The sequence below is a fragment of the Neolamprologus multifasciatus genome, chromosome 12, assembly GCF_963576455.1.
Source record: "Neolamprologus multifasciatus chromosome 12, fNeoMul1.2, whole genome shotgun sequence".
In the NCBI taxonomy this organism is placed as follows: Eukaryota; Metazoa; Chordata; class Actinopteri; order Cichliformes; family Cichlidae; genus Neolamprologus; species Neolamprologus multifasciatus.
In genome coordinates, this window is record NC_140450.1 from 11,435,631 (window position 1) to 11,455,748 (window position 20,118).

At 40.4% G+C, this 20,118-nt stretch overlaps 2 protein-coding genes and 1 long non-coding RNA gene across 3 annotated transcripts in view; 2 read left to right on the plus strand and 1 right to left on the minus strand.

Annotated features, from left to right (window-relative positions):
- Positions 1–6,207, minus strand: part of LOC146506522 (septin-2) — a 29,402-nt gene extending 23,195 nt beyond the window's left edge. Inside the window, exon 1 of the mRNA XM_085180958.1 lies at positions 6,035–6,207. The gene's annotated coding sequence lies outside the window, so the exon portion shown is untranslated. The remainder of the gene's footprint in view (positions 1–6,034) is intronic.
- A 1,773-nt stretch (positions 6,208–7,980) lies between these two features.
- cldn5a (claudin 5a) lies at positions 7,981–9,845 on the plus strand. Its single transcript, XM_085180966.1, has one exon. The coding sequence runs from the start codon at positions 8,334–8,336 to the stop codon at positions 8,982–8,984; it is 651 nt and encodes a 216-aa protein (XP_085037092.1). The 5' UTR covers positions 7,981–8,333; the 3' UTR covers positions 8,985–9,845.
- A 5,356-nt stretch (positions 9,846–15,201) lies between these two features.
- LOC146506524 (uncharacterized) lies at positions 15,202–18,546 on the plus strand. The gene is made up of 2 exons (XR_014877317.1): positions 15,202–15,956; positions 16,156–18,546. It is a non-coding gene; the product is annotated as an uncharacterized LOC146506524 (long non-coding RNA).
- Positions 18,547–20,118: the final 1,572 nt, after the last annotated feature.

The window sequence follows — 20,118 nt, forward strand, 5'->3', positions numbered from 1 at the left end:
TATTGCTGGCACAGTGCTGCCATGTTTGAAGTATGTACACAGTTTGAGGAAGGTTGAGCAAATCCCAATAGACACTACACACACTAAACACCGGGTGGGTGACACTAGAGCTGGGCGATATATCGAGTTTTTAAAAAATATCGATATATTTTTATACGAGATATAAGATGTGACAATATCCTTTATATCGATATAGTCTATGTTACGTTATAACTATACTTGTGGAGCCGCAAGTTTGCCTCTCTTTCGTCCACTTTTGTCTTTACGCAACATTACTCGGCCTCGCCCCTCCTTCACTGAACACAAATCCCCCTCCTCCCCCATCGCTTCACCTACAGGAAGCGACAAGATGGACACGGCAAATCTCCGTTAACGAGTTACTGCGCATCGCCCCGTGCGTGGGGCTGGACGCCGTCTGTCACTACCCGATCCGTACCGGAAACCCGATCGGTACCCCGCATGCGCGAAAGGTGTCTACTTCCGGTCGAAGCGTTTTACGATAGTTACGGGTCAGAGTATCTGTTAAAATGTTAAGAATAATAAGTATCTCTTAAAATGTTTGCAATAATGAAGCATTTCAGTACAATGTAGACAAAAACGAAAAATAAAAAGATAGTTACGGATCAGGACTCCCCGATCCTTACTGCGCATGTGCAAAGTCGGACCGTACAAATCGGGTCTACCCGATCCGTACCGCGCATGTGCAGATGTTTTCTTCTTCTTCTGTTCGTTTAATGGCAGTGTACTCCCCAGTGTACGAGGATACCGCCACCTGTTGACTGAGCGAAAGAACCCTATTGTAAACTGAATTAGCGTCATTACAAACGTGTGTTAAATTTGATTTAGTGATAATCGAGTGTGTTTATGCTTGTCTGTGTGGAGAGGATTGATTGGAATAGTGATGATGATGTCCGCTATCACTGTTAATTGTCAGTAAACACTTCATCTGGCTGCTGAATCTTCACGTGAAACATTGCTAAATCAATATTATTAAGTCTGTAATTAGGCGCCATTCTTCTTATTTTACGGCGCTGTTGTTCAATCGGGGAACGCTCTCTGTTAAGGAGAAAAGCATGAATTTGTTTGTATACGGATTATCCATTGTTTAAATGTCCCGGGCAGTCAAAAAGGAGGCAGAGCTGTTGAGAAATGCTAGGAGCTAACTGGGCGCTAACCGTATCATTCAAATATATTGAGTGTCGCAATGTTGGCAAAGAGAGGAAGTGACGTAAGATTTGCGCATGCGGGGTACCGATCGGGTTTCCGGTACGGATCGGGTAGCGACACCGTCAACGTGTTAGCTAGCTAACCACGCTAACGAGCTAACCACGCTAACGCCATGCAGCCCAGAGGCGCTGCACGGCCTAAAATCCTTTCATTTTCTCAAAAGTTGACAGCGCGCTTTATGTATGAATTCTGGTTGTGCTTGATGGCCGCGAAGCGATTTTATGTGCTGCACAGCGCTCAGCAATCTGTCAAAAAATGTTTTAGTACGACTTTGGTAAGCTAAGGTGCTGCACCGGTTGATAGATTGTCGGAGCATTACGGCTACCGAGGAGCCTCGCGGAGTGATACGTACTGTGCTTCAACGTAATATTACCGTATTGTGTGTGTGTGTGTGTGTATAAGGACCATAAATGGCACCTGTTAAGAGACGTGGTTATGAAGAGGATTTCAAACTCAATGCTGTCAGTCACACAGAAGTTGGGAACAGAGCAGCTGTGAAATCTATCTTTGTTACTATGCTCTGCATCTTTTAGTTTACATTTTGACTGCACAATTGTGAGCTTTTTGTTATGCACAAAAACAACATTGTTTTCTTTTATTTATGGAGCATTATTATTTAATAAATGCTCATAATTTATTTTTGAGTAAATTTTATGTACATCTATGCTCTATGTTAATAAAAGTGCCTGTGTGACATCTGGGACACAGCTTTGACTAAGAACTCTCTTTTTGTTCTTACTTTATGGCTTAAAAAAAAAAATATCGAGATATATATCTTATATCGCCGTCCAGGTAAAATATATCGAGATATGAATTTTGGGTCATATCGCCCAGCCCTAGGTGACACCATGGTTACACTCTATGGTCACAACTCATGACCTACAAAATCATTTATTTCAGGCCTAAAAACACAACAAAGGCAGTTATTAATGTGTTTTTACAGTTAATGAGTATCTGAGTTAAAGCAGCAGCCCACACAAGTGCATTCAGTTGTGTTGCACACATACACACACTCTAAGTGTTATTCTTCTTCAGGCTCTGTGGGAACCAGCATTAGACCAGCAGCAGATTAATTAAACTTCTCCAATATCTCAGTTGTAATCTCTCAAAGACAACACTACAGGACAGACAGGCGGGAGGCACACTTCAATAATACGCTCTTAATAATGGCCATTTAATTGGCCAGGCTGCTGAGCTGCTTACATACACATACACACTGGCATCAGTGGGGCAGACATGGGGGAGATTAAACAGTTAGGGCCAAAAGGGAAAAATGCCACCTTAGAAAGCCAAAGTTGTTGGCATGTAATGCATTTACAGTTGATTTATTGGCTGGAGTGAAGCCACGAAGGACCAGCAATGCTAGAAGAACTATTCACCTTCCCTGACAGGCAGTGTCAAAGGTCTGCAGACTTGCTCTTCTTGGATTAAGGCCTCTCTGAACTTATTGAAAAAGATGAAACAATGATTTAACAATGTGAAGACTTTATGAAGTCAGTGGCATAAGTACAAAAATGGTAAATTACTGGCAACTGATCAAAGCAACAGGACCCCAGAGCAGCTGAGCATAATAAAGTGATGTTTGGCAAAAGACCTCCACACGTAGACAATACAACACACAGAGAAGGGGGCTTGACTGTAATTAAGCAGCCCTTAGGGGTCTGAAGGTAGGAATGGTGGGCCAAAGTGGTGTAATAAAGACATGACACAGGCTTTTAAGCTGTGGTTTTGGAAACACTTAAAAATATGAGCCCACAGAGAGGAAAAAAAGCCACAATTGGCGGAATAAGAAAGCCTTTCGACCACAGGCAAACCACCAGGACTGTTCATAACACACACAGAGTTTAAAGCTTAGGATGATTTATGACAATGAGGGCAACATAGGAAATTACTGAAAACAAGTGGGAGCCATTCAGTAACAAAATATTATCTTTATAATACTCACAGCTGCTGTACACTGGTGCACAGTTAAAGGTGCTGTTACCTGTAACCTGTTCTTTTCCATGCTCATTTCCTCCCATTAAACCGTCATAATAATATTTGTAGAAAGCCTTTTATCAAATCACAACACAAATTCCACACTGACTGATTGTAAAGTGCATTAATTTTTAAAATTTATTTCAAAAACATCACACTGCAAAACTACTTTCTCCAACATCAGAAAGCACTAATCTTCTCTATGGTTGTCTTACAATGTACTCAGCCAATATTAGCCAATCAAAGTTCTGTCTCTATACATCATATGCATAAAAACATCATGTAGAAAAAGATGTTTGGGTTTATTTAGAACTGTTGTAATTTTTCATCTCCATCTGCAGCAGAGTATAATTACAGCCACAGGCCTTGGTGGCTGGTGTCCTGCAGGTTTTAGATCTCACCCTGGGTCAACACACCTGAATCAAATGATTGGTTCATTACCAGGCCTGAACTGGAGGTAATTTAGCCATTTAAATCAGCTGTGTTAAATCAAGGACACATCTAAAACTTGCAGGACACCGGCCCTCGAGGCCTGGAGTTTGACACCTGTGGTATAAAAGATGGACGCAACTCCTGTAATGCCAGCAACATAAAGTCACGAAGTCCTGTTAGGAAGCTTTGATGTTTTGAAACTGGAAGTTAATTGGCTAATAGCTTGAAAATTGCAAGGCTAATCCTCCTTTCTGACACTTAAAATCATCAAAATTAAAATTCTCTCTGTTTACTTAGGCCCATTTTCCCATAGACTACTGTAGGACTGATGTTTATTGGAAGTCTTTTTGACAGCCAACTACAATCAAGGGAAACTAACAGGCCTGCTGGCATTTAGAAATGCTGCAGGTTTAAGGCTTAATTTTTCACACTCAAAAGGTTTGCTTCTATTTCATACAAATGGTGGTGTAAAGTCATGCTGTGTATTCAAGGCAAGTTTCTAACTAGCTGTACATATAAAACAAACTGAAGAAACGGCGTTTATTCTGGGTTTCAGCAACACAAAATAAAGAATATCTTAATAAATGCAAGAATAAAACAAAAACCTCATCCAGATAAGCCTAAGCTTATGGATAGCATGGGTAAATTAAACATATGCCCTCAATATTTGAAACTTGAGGCATTCTTAATAATAATTTTTTTGAAAGTCAGGGATGGGGGACTCCAGACCTCAAGGGCCGGTGTCCTGAAGGTTTTAGATATCACCCTGAGTCAACACACCTGAATCAAATGATTAGTTAATTGCCAGAAAATAAGGAAAGGTATAGGTTACTTTAAAAACATATAAACAAAATGTTTGTATTAATGTGGCAATCCACATTGATATCATTTGCTTATTTGTTTTGGTAACAAGACAACATTACCGGGTCAACTTATTATCTTCAAAAATGTGTCTGTTTAACTTTACATCAGTGTGTTTGGCAGTGTAGAAACTGCTAAAACTGTGTTCTCCTGTTTATTTTTGTTCTGTTTTACTAACAAAATGGATCTTTTTTAGGACATTTCAAAAAGACATTATTGCAAAAAAAATTCACATTATGTAAAAACAAAAATCACATTTTGACACAAGTCCAGCTTAATTGAAAAGTATCCTGCAGTTTCATATAAGCAGTACCCACAGTCCATTTGGCTCTGCTGGTGTGAATGAAGCTTTGCCTTTCCATTCACACCGCAGCACAAAACGATCGGAAACATCCCTGTGTAGTTTCAAACAAACGTGATCCCTGTTGGACTGTGTTAGTGAGATAAAGTCGGAGGAAGGGGAAAGGTCAGAGAAAGGTGAAGGTGCTTGATTTGAGCCATGGGGCGTCTTTCATTACGGGAAGGTGTTGTTCTTTTAATATCAAATTGATCTCTGTCCAGCTGGCCATAAAGCCTACTTGTTTTCTGTAGTAAGGGGCAGCTGCCGCCTTGAGATTACAGCTTGCAGAGTGCCATAGTGCTCACCACTTAACAAGAAAGGAAGTGAAATATGCATGTTTTCACCGAGTCCAAAACACAACAAAGATGGATGACAATTCTTCAATAGTGGCCCTCAGCCACATCTTAGACAGACACATAATGAGAATGTGTTATCGTTTCCCACTGTTATTGTTAAAGATGTCTGAAGGCAAAATTTACTTTTCTGGAAATGTGCTTTATAACCAAAGGTCATGGAATAATTGCATGTTAGAAAGCAAGTGCAGAGGTCAGGAAGGGTACACAAGAGGAATCTGGAGCAAAGTTCTTTAATGGTGCTGATTTATGAATTGATTAAGCCTGGTGAAGTGTAGCAAGCTTCCCAGCAGTTGGGCCATGGGGCAATAAATGAGCTCAAAGCAGTGGGTAGTGCAGCTGTTTTTCAAAACATGAAGAAGGGGAAGTGTTTATTTGGACAGTTGTGTCAAATGATGAAGGACAATTTAATATAATGCTTTAGTCACTGGCCAGGGGAAGTCTGAAACGTGTGTGAAGGCCTCAAGTGTCTGTAACAGTCAGATGTCCACCACACCCAGTCTGTCAGACACTCACAGAGTTTTCGAAATATCTGCTACTGGGACAATGACTTTGCAATTTGCCAGTACCCAGCTTAAGTAAACACAATAGTTCCTTAAATAGTTTCCTCTTTAAAAACTTGCTCGATAAACCGACGTTGGGTCTACAAAAGCGATGAAACTGTGTTACATGTCAAACTTTAGCATGCAACAGTTGCTACCGCGGCTGGTGTCATATTGCCAGCTAGTCTTCAAACTGATTGTCCGGTTTGTCTCCCTTAGGGTTCCATCGACTAGTCGCTACACTGTTTAAAGTTAAAAATCTATATATCATAATAACAGCAAACAACCGAGCAGTACCTTACCTGTCCGTACCTTTGAAATGCTATTAATCCACCGGAGCGTTTCGTCTCTCTCTGCTGTCCCAGCCCAGGAAGGGAGACCCGGAAACCGCTTCCCCGAGTCCGCCCTCGTCCCAGTGTCTTTTCGTTACCAACGGCTACCGTACAGCGCCACTGACGCCATTTCGGCTCAACTGCTAGAAAGGCGTAAGTAGGAATGTATCATTAGGCAGAACCAATATGGTTACTTCAGCGGAACAGTTTCTTTGGTACTTTACCTTGTAACGGTTTTTCTTTCTGCCGTGGAAACCGTTAAATATACAACTATGCGATAGAAGTTGTAACTATCTTATTAAAAATGTTATAATGTTTCCCAAGAATCCGCCGAATTATGTAATCTTAACGATTAACGATGAGAGAATCGCTTAATTTATCTCAAAGTGGGTAAATTCTGCTAAACAAAAAAAAAAAAGCTAAACAAAGTTACAGGCTAACAAAATAAGTAGAACTCAATAAAATTCAATACGAGAAAAGAAATATCTCAATAAAGTTAAAAAAAAACGAATTTGAAATAAAAGTAAATTAAATACAATAAAGCAAAAATGAGTATATATTCAAATAAATATTTTTTTAGCATTTAAATTTGGAATTAAATTGATATTTTTAATGTTTTATTTTACTTTATTATACAATAAAGTAAAACAGGAAAATAGATGTAAACATGACTTATAAAATGTAGGGGAAAAAGCACAGAAAATATCAAATGGCATTAAAATTAATTAAAATGAAGTGCACAGTGCAGTGCAAAAAACTGACATTAAAAGATAAAGAAGTATGTTTTTTGCTATGTTTGTGATGGTTTTTGCATAAGAAAGTAGGCTATTGTCTATATCAGGGATGTCACACTTATTTTACATCGTGGGCCACATAATTCGATTCTAAGTGAAAGAACAGGAACTTTTCTTCCAGTTAATTGTTTATCTATTACTTAATTACTTTGGTCTTGTATGAATAGCTATGAGGGAGTTCTTTATCAGGAAGAAAAGCTATAAAACTTGTGAAAATAAAATGAAAAATAAAAACCCAAAATTGACGTCACTCTTCATATTTTCAGAAGTCATCCAGTGGGTCCCTGGGCCTACCTACAGTGTTGTAACACATTTACTAATGATTTTGATTTGTATTCATTTGTCCTTTTATAAAAATAAAGTACTTATCTACTTGTTGTATTTGTTATTTAAAATCCCTCAGCCAAGACAATTCTTTCACTGAGAGTTATATTTTGGTAGTACCACCTTAAGCAGATTAAAAGTTCTCCCAAGTTCAAATCAAGCCTGCTACACTGAACATATCCTGGAGTAAAATTCCACTTTGTGCTGGTAGGACTGTATGAATCCTATGTGAGGCTTTTAGAATTTGAAATCTGCCTGCACCACCAAGGGCACTTAGGAAAAGTCAACTCATTGGAGTCATTGGGCGCAAACCCTCCAGTCCAAACACTAAACATATAAAATTAGCTGTAGATAGTTTATGAACTTAAAATAAGCTATTTAAAAGTGCAAGTTGACTGCAAATGATTGACTGAAGATGAAGGTGAAATTAAGACAAAACAACAGTAATAAAGAAAAGCATTTAAAAAACTCTTGTTGTACTTGTACTTCAAAGATAAGTGGACATATTTAAAAATCAGATTTGTACTTCTTTTCTGACTAATGGGTTACACAAATATAATATTCCTATGAGAATAGGTGTGAAATGATAATTATACCCAACAGACAAGTTGCATTATCCTCCATGTCTGAAGAATCAATAGCAAGTGCCGTGATTCATCACACCACTGCACTTCAGCTGTTCCACAACGTTAACGCGCACACAGAGGTCTGCCATAAAATCTCTTCACCCCTCTCCCGCCCCCTCTATTCATTGTAAATAACTGTTCAAAAGCACAATGCGCTCTGGACCGCTTTATTCAGTCGGTCAACTTCCCTGCGCTTTCATTGGTCCCTCGAGGATGCGGACACAGCGGATTGGAGGAAAGTTTCTCTCCGAGTCCACACACCCCCACCTCGCAGATATTCGTGGTCCGGTGCGACTGTGATTCCAGTTGTTTTCACATCCCCTCGCTAACAAAGAGACTGGGAGCTGCTGCCTTACATCTCTGCGTAAACGTAACGAGTGATGCGAGACTAACGACTCACCCTCCTGTATCGAGTTGAGAAGGAAGAAGACAAAAGCGAAAACCGCACTTTGCTTTCAAGGAGAGAAACAAGCGGAGAGTTTAAGCACCTTCACGCGGACCTGACTGAACATAACAAGAGTGAAAATGGTGTCGGCCGGACTGGAGATTTTGGGACTTTCCATGTGCGTAATTGGCTCGCTCCTGGTGATGGTTGCGTGCGGGTTACCTATGTGGAAGGTGACGGCTTTCATCGAAGCCAACATCGTGGTGGCTCAAACGCTCTGGGACGGCTTGTGGATGTCGTGTGTGGTGCAGAGCACGGGGCAGATGCAGTGCAAGGTGCACGACTCCGTCCTCGCTCTCTCCCACGACCTGCAGGCGGCCAGAGCGCTCACCATCATCTCCTCCGTGATGGGAGTGCTGGGTCTCATGGTTGTGATTGCGGGGGCACAGTGTACCAACTGTATCCGCACTGAGTACATCAAAGCTCGGGTGGTGAACGCCGGTGGGGTGATCTACATCCTCAGTGGCCTGTTTGTGCTCGTGCCCCTTTGCTGGATGGCAAACAACATTATATCGGACTTTTACAACCCGCAGGTGCCCGCATCCAAGAAGAGGGAGATCGGCGCTGCGCTCTACATCGGCTGGGCGGCCACAGCGCTGCTGCTGATCGGAGGAGCGCTGCTGTGCTGCTCCTGTCCTTCCAGCGGGAACTCGGGATATTCAGTAAAATACGCACAGACCAAAAGAGCCGCCACGCAGAACGGGGACTATGACAAGAGGAATTATGTGTAGCTATGTGGCTCCCAGGAGGTGACGCCTAATAGTGAACCTGCCGCTTTTGAAAAAACTGTTTTTTACGGACTTTATCTTTGCACCAGCAGTTTGTTTGTTTTTTTCATAAATTTGAACTTTGAAAATCAGTGGAACCACCTCTATTGTTTTTACACTGGCCCTTCAATACGCTCGGACCACGTCCTTTATGTGTCTGTCTACAGGAGATTAAACAAAGACTATCAACTACAGGAGGTAGCTCACGACGTATATAAAAAAAGAGTATCTTTCTTAGGTACCAGCTTTGTAAATTCTCGAAATTATTAGTATTTTGAATTGTTTACTGCTGTAACTACATGTTGTTGTTGTTTTTTTTCTTTTATTGAGGAACTCTAGCCACCGAAAAATGTAGGCTGTTCTTTTTGCCTTGATGTGCATTGTCAGCACAACCTTGTACAGTAACTGAGAATGTTTGCACTCCCACGCGTTCAAAGACCAGTTTCCTTTAGGGGGACAATTGACAACAATGTCAAAGTAAAATGTTGTGTCAAAGCCCTCATAAATCTCAGATAAGCTTTTGTTTTGCTCAGAAGTTAATAGGAGGGGGGTGGCTTTGAGGCTTGCTCTTATTTTGGACCTGTAGATTCTGGAGATTTGGCCTATATGTGACATGAAAATGTGCAACAGATGCAGTGTAGGCTACAGTCTCGAGAACCTGCAACTTTTCCCTTCATTGCAGGAAGTCTTTTGTTTTTTCACAATTTCCAGAAATAAACTTTGTTTTCTGTTATTGATGTTTGATGTAATGATTCCATATTCATGTATCTGAAGATGCAATACTGTTTCATTTTATTAAGATTAAACTGAATATATTGTATATAATCCTCATTTGAAGTGGTTTTTTTTGTGCTAAAGTCTGAGTTATGATGGTCTGCAGGGGCAGGAGTGCCCTCCATAGCTGTGTGTAAGACTTGCCCGTTCCCATCATGAATCCATAAACCAACCCCCACGGTGGGAGAAAGTATTTTGGTTAGCCATAGAAATCCAGATGACAATACCCATTCAGCCAGAGTGGGGCTCTGCTGTTCAACTCACAATACCCCCACCCCCCTTCAGACCACCTCCCCTCCCCTCCTCATCCGCAGTCAGTGAAAGACGTTCAAATTAAAGCTGTGGAGAAGCTGCTGCAATCGTTGTCTTGCAAGTCACTCCATTCATTCATTCATAAGTCTTCACATCTTCTTCCACCAAGGTGCTAAGATAGGCGGGCTCCATGACAAATTGGTACAGAGCAATTAGTTTACTTACTTCACAGGCGAGGAATTTACTCAAAACACTGGGGATTACTTTGGTATATTAAGGTAATGAAGTTACAGTCCGATTTAAACAGTGGGAACAACAGGGGAAAAATACACAAGATATTCCAATAACAGCTCTCTGATTTAGAACTGTGACTGGATTACAGAAGCTTATGCATACTTGTTTTGCTGGTGACTTACGAATCTTAGCAGGTCATATGCCCTCTTAAAAGTTCAAAATATGGCCACGCAGAGAGGCTGCATACAGTCAGGATATAGGGACTCAGTGGACCTCTAGTAACACACATAAGAAATACTTCATGGTAGATTAGAATTATCATCAGAGACTCAGGGTGCCCACAATTGTAAGTTGAATATGCAGTTAAGAAAACAACAAAGGTTTCACTGAGACTACAGCAAGTTTCCAGCATGTTCAACCATATCACAAGGTCCTCATCTATAAGTTTGATAGAATATTTCCATTTCAAGGTCTACTTACTTGCATTTTCTGAAAGATATGAAAAAAGCACAAGTTCAATAAGAAACGGATTAAAAAAAAACTGCTCATCGATTGGACACAGGAGGGCAGAGTGTTGCAAAGAGAGCGGGGGCTCACACTTGCAAAGGCTCTGTCATGTTTAGTATTTAGTCTTGATCCCAAGTCCTGATCAACACCTGAGAGTCCCGGTGAGGTGTGCAAAAGTGGGTGCTTCATCATGCAGACTCCCAAAGAGGAACGCCTTAGCTTTGAATTGGATTCTGGAGCCAGTGCAGTGAGGTCGGCAGAGGTGTGATGTGAGGAGCTGAAGGATGGAGGAGCTGGTAAGGAGCTTTGCAGCAGCATTTTGTATGAGTGCTAGACAACCCAAGGAGAAGGCAGTGAGCTGCAGTAGTCAAGGTGAGAGGAAATAAAAGCAGGAATAACAAACTCCATTTCACATTTAGATATAATAGGACTGCATTTGTGAAATTAGTTAACTGTTAACATCAGAATTCAGTGAAAACTCCCCATAAAACGTCACTCCAAGATCTCTGATAGCTGGTTTGAGATCACCAAAATTACTTTTTTCCCAAACAGTAAATGGTACAGCTTTTATTTATTGATGTCAGACTGAATATCTTTGGAATTTAGACTATGAATCCAACAAAATGACCATGTTTTTAATGGCAACCTTTGCTTTTAGTCTAAATAATAAAATGTGAGTAATTTGTAACTTCAATAACTGTTAATCATACTTTCATGTTTACCTATAAATGCACAGGTTATCATAACCTAATCTACTTGTATTAGTTGGAATGCTGTTGCACAGTAAAACATGTTCTACTAGACAGAGTAACATAATCAGGCTAAGACTGGCTTACAGTAAGCGCTCACACTTTGTAGCCTGCATGGGTTTTCCTACACAAAGACACTCCCGGGAAGCTGCAGTGTGCTTTGCCTCAATGAGATGTGTTTTTTTTTTCTCAGATTGTTAGTTCCACTCATCTTCACAGAGGGTGACGAAGCACAGTGTCTGTGTCTGTCTGTGTGAGTAACGGGTTAAGTGAGTGTATGTATGTGTGAGTATTGAAAGAGCTGGAATGGGGGTGCACATTTAAAAAAGGCCCTCATTTCTCTTAGGAGGTCACTCAATGGACGCTCGCCATTGTAACCAGCCAGAACCTGCAGTTGCCTGGCTACGGGAGCCTATAATGTGGTGGTATGGATGAGCCTAATAAAAGGCCTGGCTAGCAGACATTCCAGTAACTATGGACACACACACACACGCGCACACATACAATCACACACACACACAAACATACGCACAGCCTATCCACAGCAGTCTGGAAGATGAAGGAGGGATTTACTTAAAGCCTTTAATGGTCACTGCAAAAATGGCTGAGACAGCAAAAGCATATTTTCTTCATTGTGTTTCATCCAAAGAGCAAATGTTGCCATATGTTTTGAAACATGCACACAAACAAACACATACGAAACGGATGACACAGCACACAGAGAACAACTAAACTTGACCTTCAAGTGAGCCAGAGGCCATACAGTTAAGGCCGTGTCAAAAGGCGATCAGATTGATCGCTGATTTCAGATTTGTGTCATGAATAAGCGACGTGTGTTTTTTCAGGGTTGAGTTAAGAAGTCGACTCTCATGGCTTGAACCTTGACCTCTGTAGCTGGTCACGGGTCAGGCTGCAGATCGGCTCCCTCCACTGATCAGGCATGATCTAATCGAAGCCGAGCCTCAAACTTCGAATCAGGGTCACAACCCTCAGTCTGAGCTCCTCACACCAGCTGATAACGGCTCTTGGAACGATTGGTCACTTTAAAACTTAACATTACAGGACAATGATATTACAAAGCCTCTAAAGCAGCGTAAACGAGTCACAAAACAAGAGAACTGAGTAATGCTTTTACTGACTGAGTAAGACTTGCACCAGAGCCAGCAGGTGCATACAATCTACAGACCTCCCAGCTGGACACAGCTTACTCACAGACAGCAAAGCCAAGAGTCTGCAGGTGGTTAAACGTGAAGGACAAATGTGGCTTTGTACATAGAGTTAAAGACCCCATGAGTCATTTGTTTGAGAAACAATGAGAGAGCTAGATGGAGATGGAGATCAGAAAAAACAAAACAAAACTCCACGTTCTTTCCTCCAGTGTGTCCAGAAAGTTTACAGCTTGACTCACGGCTTTTTGTCAGAGTCCAGTAGCACGACCAGGCTTCCTGTGCAGGGGGACAGCAGAACAGGAAACAGGAACAGGAAGGAACATGGAGGGTGCGGAGAGGAGGAGTAGAAGTGTAATGTGTGTGTGTAGATGGAGTCCTGTGGTTTGGGTAAACTACTCCCTAGGCTTCAGTATTTACACAAACACAGGTACAGATAAATGTATGAGGTTGCATATGACAACCCTCTGTTTTATGCTAGGTTAGTGGTTTGATGCAATCCTAACATATAATTGCTCATCTGTGGGTTGAGAACAGACATTCCTCGAACATTAAAATATCCATCTGGATTATGTAAAAGTGAAGATGTTAAGTTTGTTTACTTTTTGCGCTTCACAGAACAGCAAAGACATTATCACATGTAAACAAACATCAGGTCAAATCTGGAAAATAGGGACACGTGATTTATCTTTTACCGCTAAAAGATAGCTACCTGGAAACTATTAATGGTGGTCAAGTCACGTCTTTATTGGTAAATACTGAAGTGTCAAAGCTCGTCATTAAGGGTACAAGGGAGAATAGTTAAAAATAAATTCACCCATTTTTATACTGTAGGGGCTAAGTCCAGCATTTAAAATGAGCATATTGTATTCATTTCCTGCTTCTCTTTTAGACGAGCTTAACATGATTCAGAACTCAAAATAATCCTTTTTTTCTTGCACTGGTGCAGCCCCTGATCTCATCCTCTGCCCAAGACAAACTATTTTAGCTCCTTAATCTTTAAGGCCAGTCTCCCTTTGAGCCAACTTTCTTTTGATTAACTTCATGTCACAAACAGAAGGTCCTATCAAGAGAACTATGTGCTCCGAGCCACAGCATCATATACCTCAAACAGTTTGCAGAAAAATAACCTGTATGCACGTATATACAGACACATGAAAAAGAAAGTTATCACAGGACTCTATGGAGTCAAACTTACTTTGGTTCATTGAGTTTTGCAGGTATTTGTTTTTGCGCAGCTCACTTAAGATGAGCCACAATTTTTCAGTCAGGTTGAAGTCTGGACTTAATTGTATCACCTCGATTCTTTTTATTTTCAGCTGTGCTTTTATTTGGTGCTGTGCTTGGGATCATTCTTCTGTTGCATGACAGTCAGGGCCAAGCATTAGCTGACAGCTAATGCTGTCTGACTGACAGCTGATGAGAGGTGAAAAGTCTTCAAGGAAACTTAAAGAAGTCCAGACGCTTTTCTTTCCAAGCTCCTTAGACTATGATGATGTGGATGACTGAGAACCTTCATAGACATCAGACAGACATCGTTACATATGACTTCATGATACTTTAGAATACAGAGGAGTTCACGGTCAGCTCAGTGCCTGCCAGGTGCCCATGGCCAGTGGCTGCAAAACAAGCTCAAATCATCACCCCTTCACCACCATGTTTGACCGTTGGTATGAGGTGTTTGTGCTGATTCTCCAAATCCAGCACTGTGCATTATGGTCAGACATCTCTACTTGGGTCTCAGCTGTCCAAAGGACATTGTCTTGTGGTTTGCTCACAGTGTTGGGGAGTAACGGAATACATGTACTGCCGTTACGTATCTAAAATACAAAATATGAGTAACTGTATTCCGTTACAGTTACCGTTTAAAAAGGTGGTATTTTATGGAATCAGAACGATGCCACCTTGAAACGAAACCGAAAAAAATATTGAAACCGAAAAAAAATATTGTAACTGAAATAAATGTACTGAAAAATCTTGTATTGAAACCGAAAAAAAAATTTGATAGTGAAAAACAATTAATTGAAACTGTAATTTTTTTGTTTTCACTTACAATTTTTTTTTTCAGTTTCAAACCATTTTTTTTTCGGTTTCAAACCATTTTTCGGTTTCAAACCATTTTTTTTCGGTTTCAATCCATTTTTTTTCGGTTTCAAACCATTTTTCGGTTTCAATCCACTTTTCGGTTTCAATCCATTTTTCAGTTTCACTCCGCTGGCACTGTTTTGGCGTCCGGGGGCGCGCTGGGGGGGCGGGGATTCCGACCCGCATGTATTTGCATATATTATAATGCTGACCAATGACTGGAGAAAACACTGACGACGCGGCTGCGGTCACGGACAAACTTGCACGTGTCTGTTCGGGAATGGCAGATGCTGAGAGGTCCAGCGTTTACATTACCGACTATTTCAAAGTGACAGCCTGAGGTAAATTCTTCTTCAGTAAATTGGACTACCGGACAGGAGGACCTGAGACCCCACCGCACTATTTTTGGTAAGTTAAATGTGTTTGTAAACTAATCCGTAATTTAGCTACGGACCTAGCTAGCTAAGATGAGCACTTGGCTGTTGGGGAAACTTGTTTTGTAAAGTTCGTTTAGCTAACCCGTGCAGGTGAATGAATTTACCCTGACTAAAGAAATCAAGAGAAACGCACCAGGCTGCTCAGTGACTAACCACGGTTACTGTACTTTTATATGAGTATTATACTGTAAGAGCAACAGGCTGGACTCTGCTTCTGCTCCTGTGCAGAGCTGATTATTAAATATGTGCAAACAGCAGCATGTTTTCTGTCGCTTTCCACATGTGGAACGACATTAACGCCAACTTTTAAAAACCTGGAACTTCAGTAACCCCTCATTAGTCAATAGCTACGAATTAAATAGCAAAGCCCTATACTTATGTACTGAAACCAGCTACTTCCGCTTGTCAGCTTAAGTTAAAATGTTACATTTTTCCTCTGATTATTTTTTTAGCATTTTTTTTTACTCAGCTTGTTACAAATATTCAGGTTAAAAAACTGTCCTAATTATTTTTAATGAATTATGTTCACAAAGTCACATGTGCAGTACTCTGTACAGCTTGCATCCTTTAGGACAAATAATTTGAAACATTAATATTTCTTGTTCAATACTGAGCTGATAACACCTCTGTATGTTGTGACCAGGATGCAGCAGCAGACTGAACCTTGACTGAAACCTGCTCCATCATCTCATCTTTGCAGATGTCCATTTATAAAGCATCAACAACTCAAAGGTAAACATGATATTAGAAAATGTGTTAGTATATAAGGCCTTTAAAACAAATAAAAAATAAACAGCTGTCGGCAGAACTGTAGGACTGGACAACTTCAGATCCCGAGTGTGTGAGGACAGAAGGATCAGCTCTATTTCAGATTTGAGAGATAATCTTTATATTTCAGTTTGTGATGATTCTGTTCTGTTTGTGATTACAGGAGCCGTCCTCAGATTCAGACCTCAGCACCACCCAGTGACAGCAGACAGATCTTATATCTTCGATCTTTGTAGTAACTCCAAAATTAACTGAAGAAAACAGTACAAAGGTTAAAGTACCACATGTGCTGTCAGTGAAAGCTGCAGCTGTTTTATTGATAAATTTAAAGACAAAGTCAAAAGGATTAATCACTCATGTAACTGTGTCACTATACATCAGCATTAACAGTACCTCAGTTTGGTGTTTCAGAAAACTGCTGATCTCAGACCTGCACAACTTCTGTTTTAAACACTGAATGTACTCAGCTACATGAAGGGCACATGATGTTTTCTCTGACACAATTAAATAAAACCTGATTAAAGTCAAAGGTTGTTACTTGTATTTGAACTAAAAACTTGATCAGGAATTCTTTCACTGTTTTTTGACAATAGTGTGTTATTTATCATAAAGTAGTTCAGAGTCATTCATACCAGAGTAACCAGAGAGCACAACATATATTTAACTTTCTACAGGACTTAAAGCTATGATATTATGTAAAAGTCCAGAGCCTCTGAGGATTATCTGAGTACTTCTAACATTACACAAAGCAAAGGTCTCCATCAGTGTTCATGAAATGCTGGGTTTATCCTTCTTGTGAGGGAGCTGCTGGTGAAGATCACGAGCCCTGCTTGATCCCGGCGATGAGTTTGTCTTCCTGGTGTTTCTGAAATGATGCCTCTCACTGTGGGGCAACAGAACATCTGGCACAGGACAGTTGTAATGAAAGAAATTGAATTAGTTTTGAAAAAAAAAAAATCTTGGAAATGCCCTATATGTGAGAAGCAGATTTTGTATTTACTTTTCTTTTGCCAATCAAGATAACTAGAAGTATAATTTTCACCATACAATTACTAACCTTGTCATCTCCTGCACTGTCTGTTTTGGGCTCTGGGCTTGTCCTTTCCAGCGCTCATGAGACTGCTTTTGGTGCACTGTGGTATGAGGTGCTAACCTGTTGACAGTGTTGGGAAGGTTAATTTTAAAATGTATTCCACCAAAGATTATAGAAGTAATGTATTCTGAATACTTTACAACTACATGAATGTACTATTGCTGTGTGATTTATTACTCTTACTGAAGGCTACTCGCCATACCAATACCAACTAGATGTTAAAATCTTAATATAAATGAGTAACAGTAGGTGGACATTAGGTAAGGCTGCACTTTTTGCAGCGATCTCGTGTAGAAAACTATTCAGTGCATATATAAAACAGGTCAGCGGCTCCGAACCGTAGTAAAGGGACCTCTGGCTAATACATCATGTCGGGCTCGTAGCTGAAAACTAGCTTTACTTTGTTGTCTGGGTCAACTTTGCTAGCGAGAGAGAGGCGTTGAAAGGCTGCTTATTGTTTCGGAGGAAAACAGGAACACAGTGTACAGTCCAGTCTTAACAGCTTTCTTACAGCTGGGCTCATCGGGCACTCTTTTTGGCTGCAGTGGTTATTATTATATTTACATGCTTCCAGCTCCCGTTTCTGCTCAGTGACAGCTCATACTTTTCCTTTTTCTCCCTCCCTCGCTCACAGACACATAACGGGTATGGCAGTCCGTTCTCCCTGCAGCACAGACTACACTGCCCATGAGGCTACATTGTTTAGGGCGATGCCTTTAACACTCTGCTATTGCCTTCATATTAAATCATTTTGTTTGGGTTTCCACCGGCGTGGAATTACCAAAAATAGAGAGACCATAGCCTAACATATGAAAAAGGAAAATACCGCCATGTAATCCATTTATTTCAACAAACTAACTGTGTTCTCAATATCACCTATTGAACAGTAATGGATACATTTACTCATATTTTGTATTTTAAATACGTAACGCCGGTGCATGTATTGCGTTACTGCCCAACACTGCCTGTTGATGAGATCTTGTGCCGTTCCTAAAACACCGGCCTCCAACTCCTAAGGAGACACGGGTGTACCTAAATATAGCAAATATTAGCTTCAGGCTAGCTTGCTACGACAAATAGGCTAATACCAGCACTTTACCACAACTTCACCAGATGTAGCTAAAAAAAAACTAAACTAATGTCCAGTCCAGTGGGACAGCAAGGAAAGATGACAAAAAATGATTACTTACTTGCGGTTTGGAGGGTCAAGCTGAAATTGAAGCAGCCATTGAAAGAGAGAAAGATGGCAGCTTGGTCAGCACTAGTGGCCTCTATAATGTATGCAAATATATGCGGGCCGGAATCCCCGCCCCCCTCCCAGCGCGCACCCGGATGCCAAAACAGTGCCAGCAGATTGAAACTGAAAAATGGTTTGAAACCGAAAAATGGTTTGAAACCGAAAAATGGATTGAAACTGAAAAATGGTTTGAAACCGAAAAAAAATGGATTGAAACCGAAAAATGGTTTGAAACCGAAAAAAAAAATTGTAAGCGAAAACAAAAGAATTACAGTTTCAATTAATTGTTTTTCACTATCAATTTTTTTTTTCGGTTTCAATACAAGATTTTTGAGTACATTTATTTCAATGACAATATTTTTTTTCGGTTTCAATATTTTTTTCGGTTTCGTTTCAAGGTGGCATCGTTCTGATCCCATAGTATTTAGAATACAATTACTTTATTGAAATAAATGGATTACACGGCGGTACTTCCCTGTTTCATATTGTGGCGGGTCAGGACTGTTTGGGTTTTGTTTGACAGCTACGTTCTGTTGTTCCAGGCGGCAGCGTTACGGTTGCCATGGTTACAGGGTTACGCTTTCTCTGTGCGTGTTTCCTGGGTGAGAGAGCGCCTGTTGTTGTTGTGCTAAGCTAATAGGCAGAATGCTACAGATATAGCTCTAAAGAATGTAGCATCATAGGCAGCGTAGTCCGCTGCAGGGAGAATGGACTGCTGTACCCGTTATGTGTCTGTGAGCGAGGGAGGGAGAAAAAGGAAAAGTACGAGCTGTCATTGAGCAAAAACGGGAGCTGGAAGCATGTAAATATAATAATAACCACTGCAGCCAAGAAGAGTGCCTGACGAGCCCAGTTGTAAGTAAGCTATTAAGACTCGACTGTACACCGTGTTCGTGTTTTCCTCCAAAAACAATAAGTTCTGTTGGAGCAGCCTTTCAACACCTCTCTCTGTCTCTCGCTAGCAAAGTTGACCCAGACAACAAAGTAAAGCTATTTTTCGGCTACTAGCCCACACAGAACCCACTGTATTAGCCAGAGGTCCCTTTACTACGGTTCGGAGCCGCGAACCTTCAGTAACAGTAATAAATCACAGCAATAGTACATTCATGTAGTTGTAAACAGCATGATAATATGTTAAGTAATCCAAAGTATTCAGAATACGTTACTCTCATTGAGTAACGTAACGGAATACGTTACAGAATACATTTTGAGGCATGTATTCTGTATTCTGTAATGGAATACATTTTAAAAGTAACCTTCCCAACACTGTTTGTTCAGATGTTATTTTGCAAACCCTAGCTGTGCTCTCATGCAAGAGACTTTCTCCTGGCAACCCTTTTAAACCATGGCCTGTTCAGGGTTCTTGTAATCGCACCGTCATGAACATTTATTGTGCTAACTGAAGCTGGCAGGATATGAGCTGAAGCTCTTGGTTTTTTTGCAGTATCTTTGAGCACTCTGTTTAAGTACTTGTATTGATACAAGTACAATGTTATTTGAAATCCCCAAACTTCTACAACTTTTAAAATGTATCAAATATCTCAAATATCTGTAAGGAAATGTGTATTTAAAGCCATATAGAGAATTATTTGGCTGAACCGATTTTGCAACTTAAAAAAAACACTCAAGATTTTTGTATTTTGCTCAATGTACATTTGATAAAGCTCAGATAAGGTTGTGAAAAACAGATTTAACATGTGTTATTTAATAGGTTGTTAAAATGTTCATCTACGACATAATTCAGGGATAATTCGACCTCCAAATTCTATTGATGCATTTACTTTATTGGTAATATT

What these genes read in the sequence shown, in the direction of transcription:
- cldn5a (XM_085180966.1), top strand. Translation starts at nt 8,334, where the DNA reads ATGGTGTCGGCCGGACTGGAGATTTTGGGACTTTCCATGTGCGTAATT.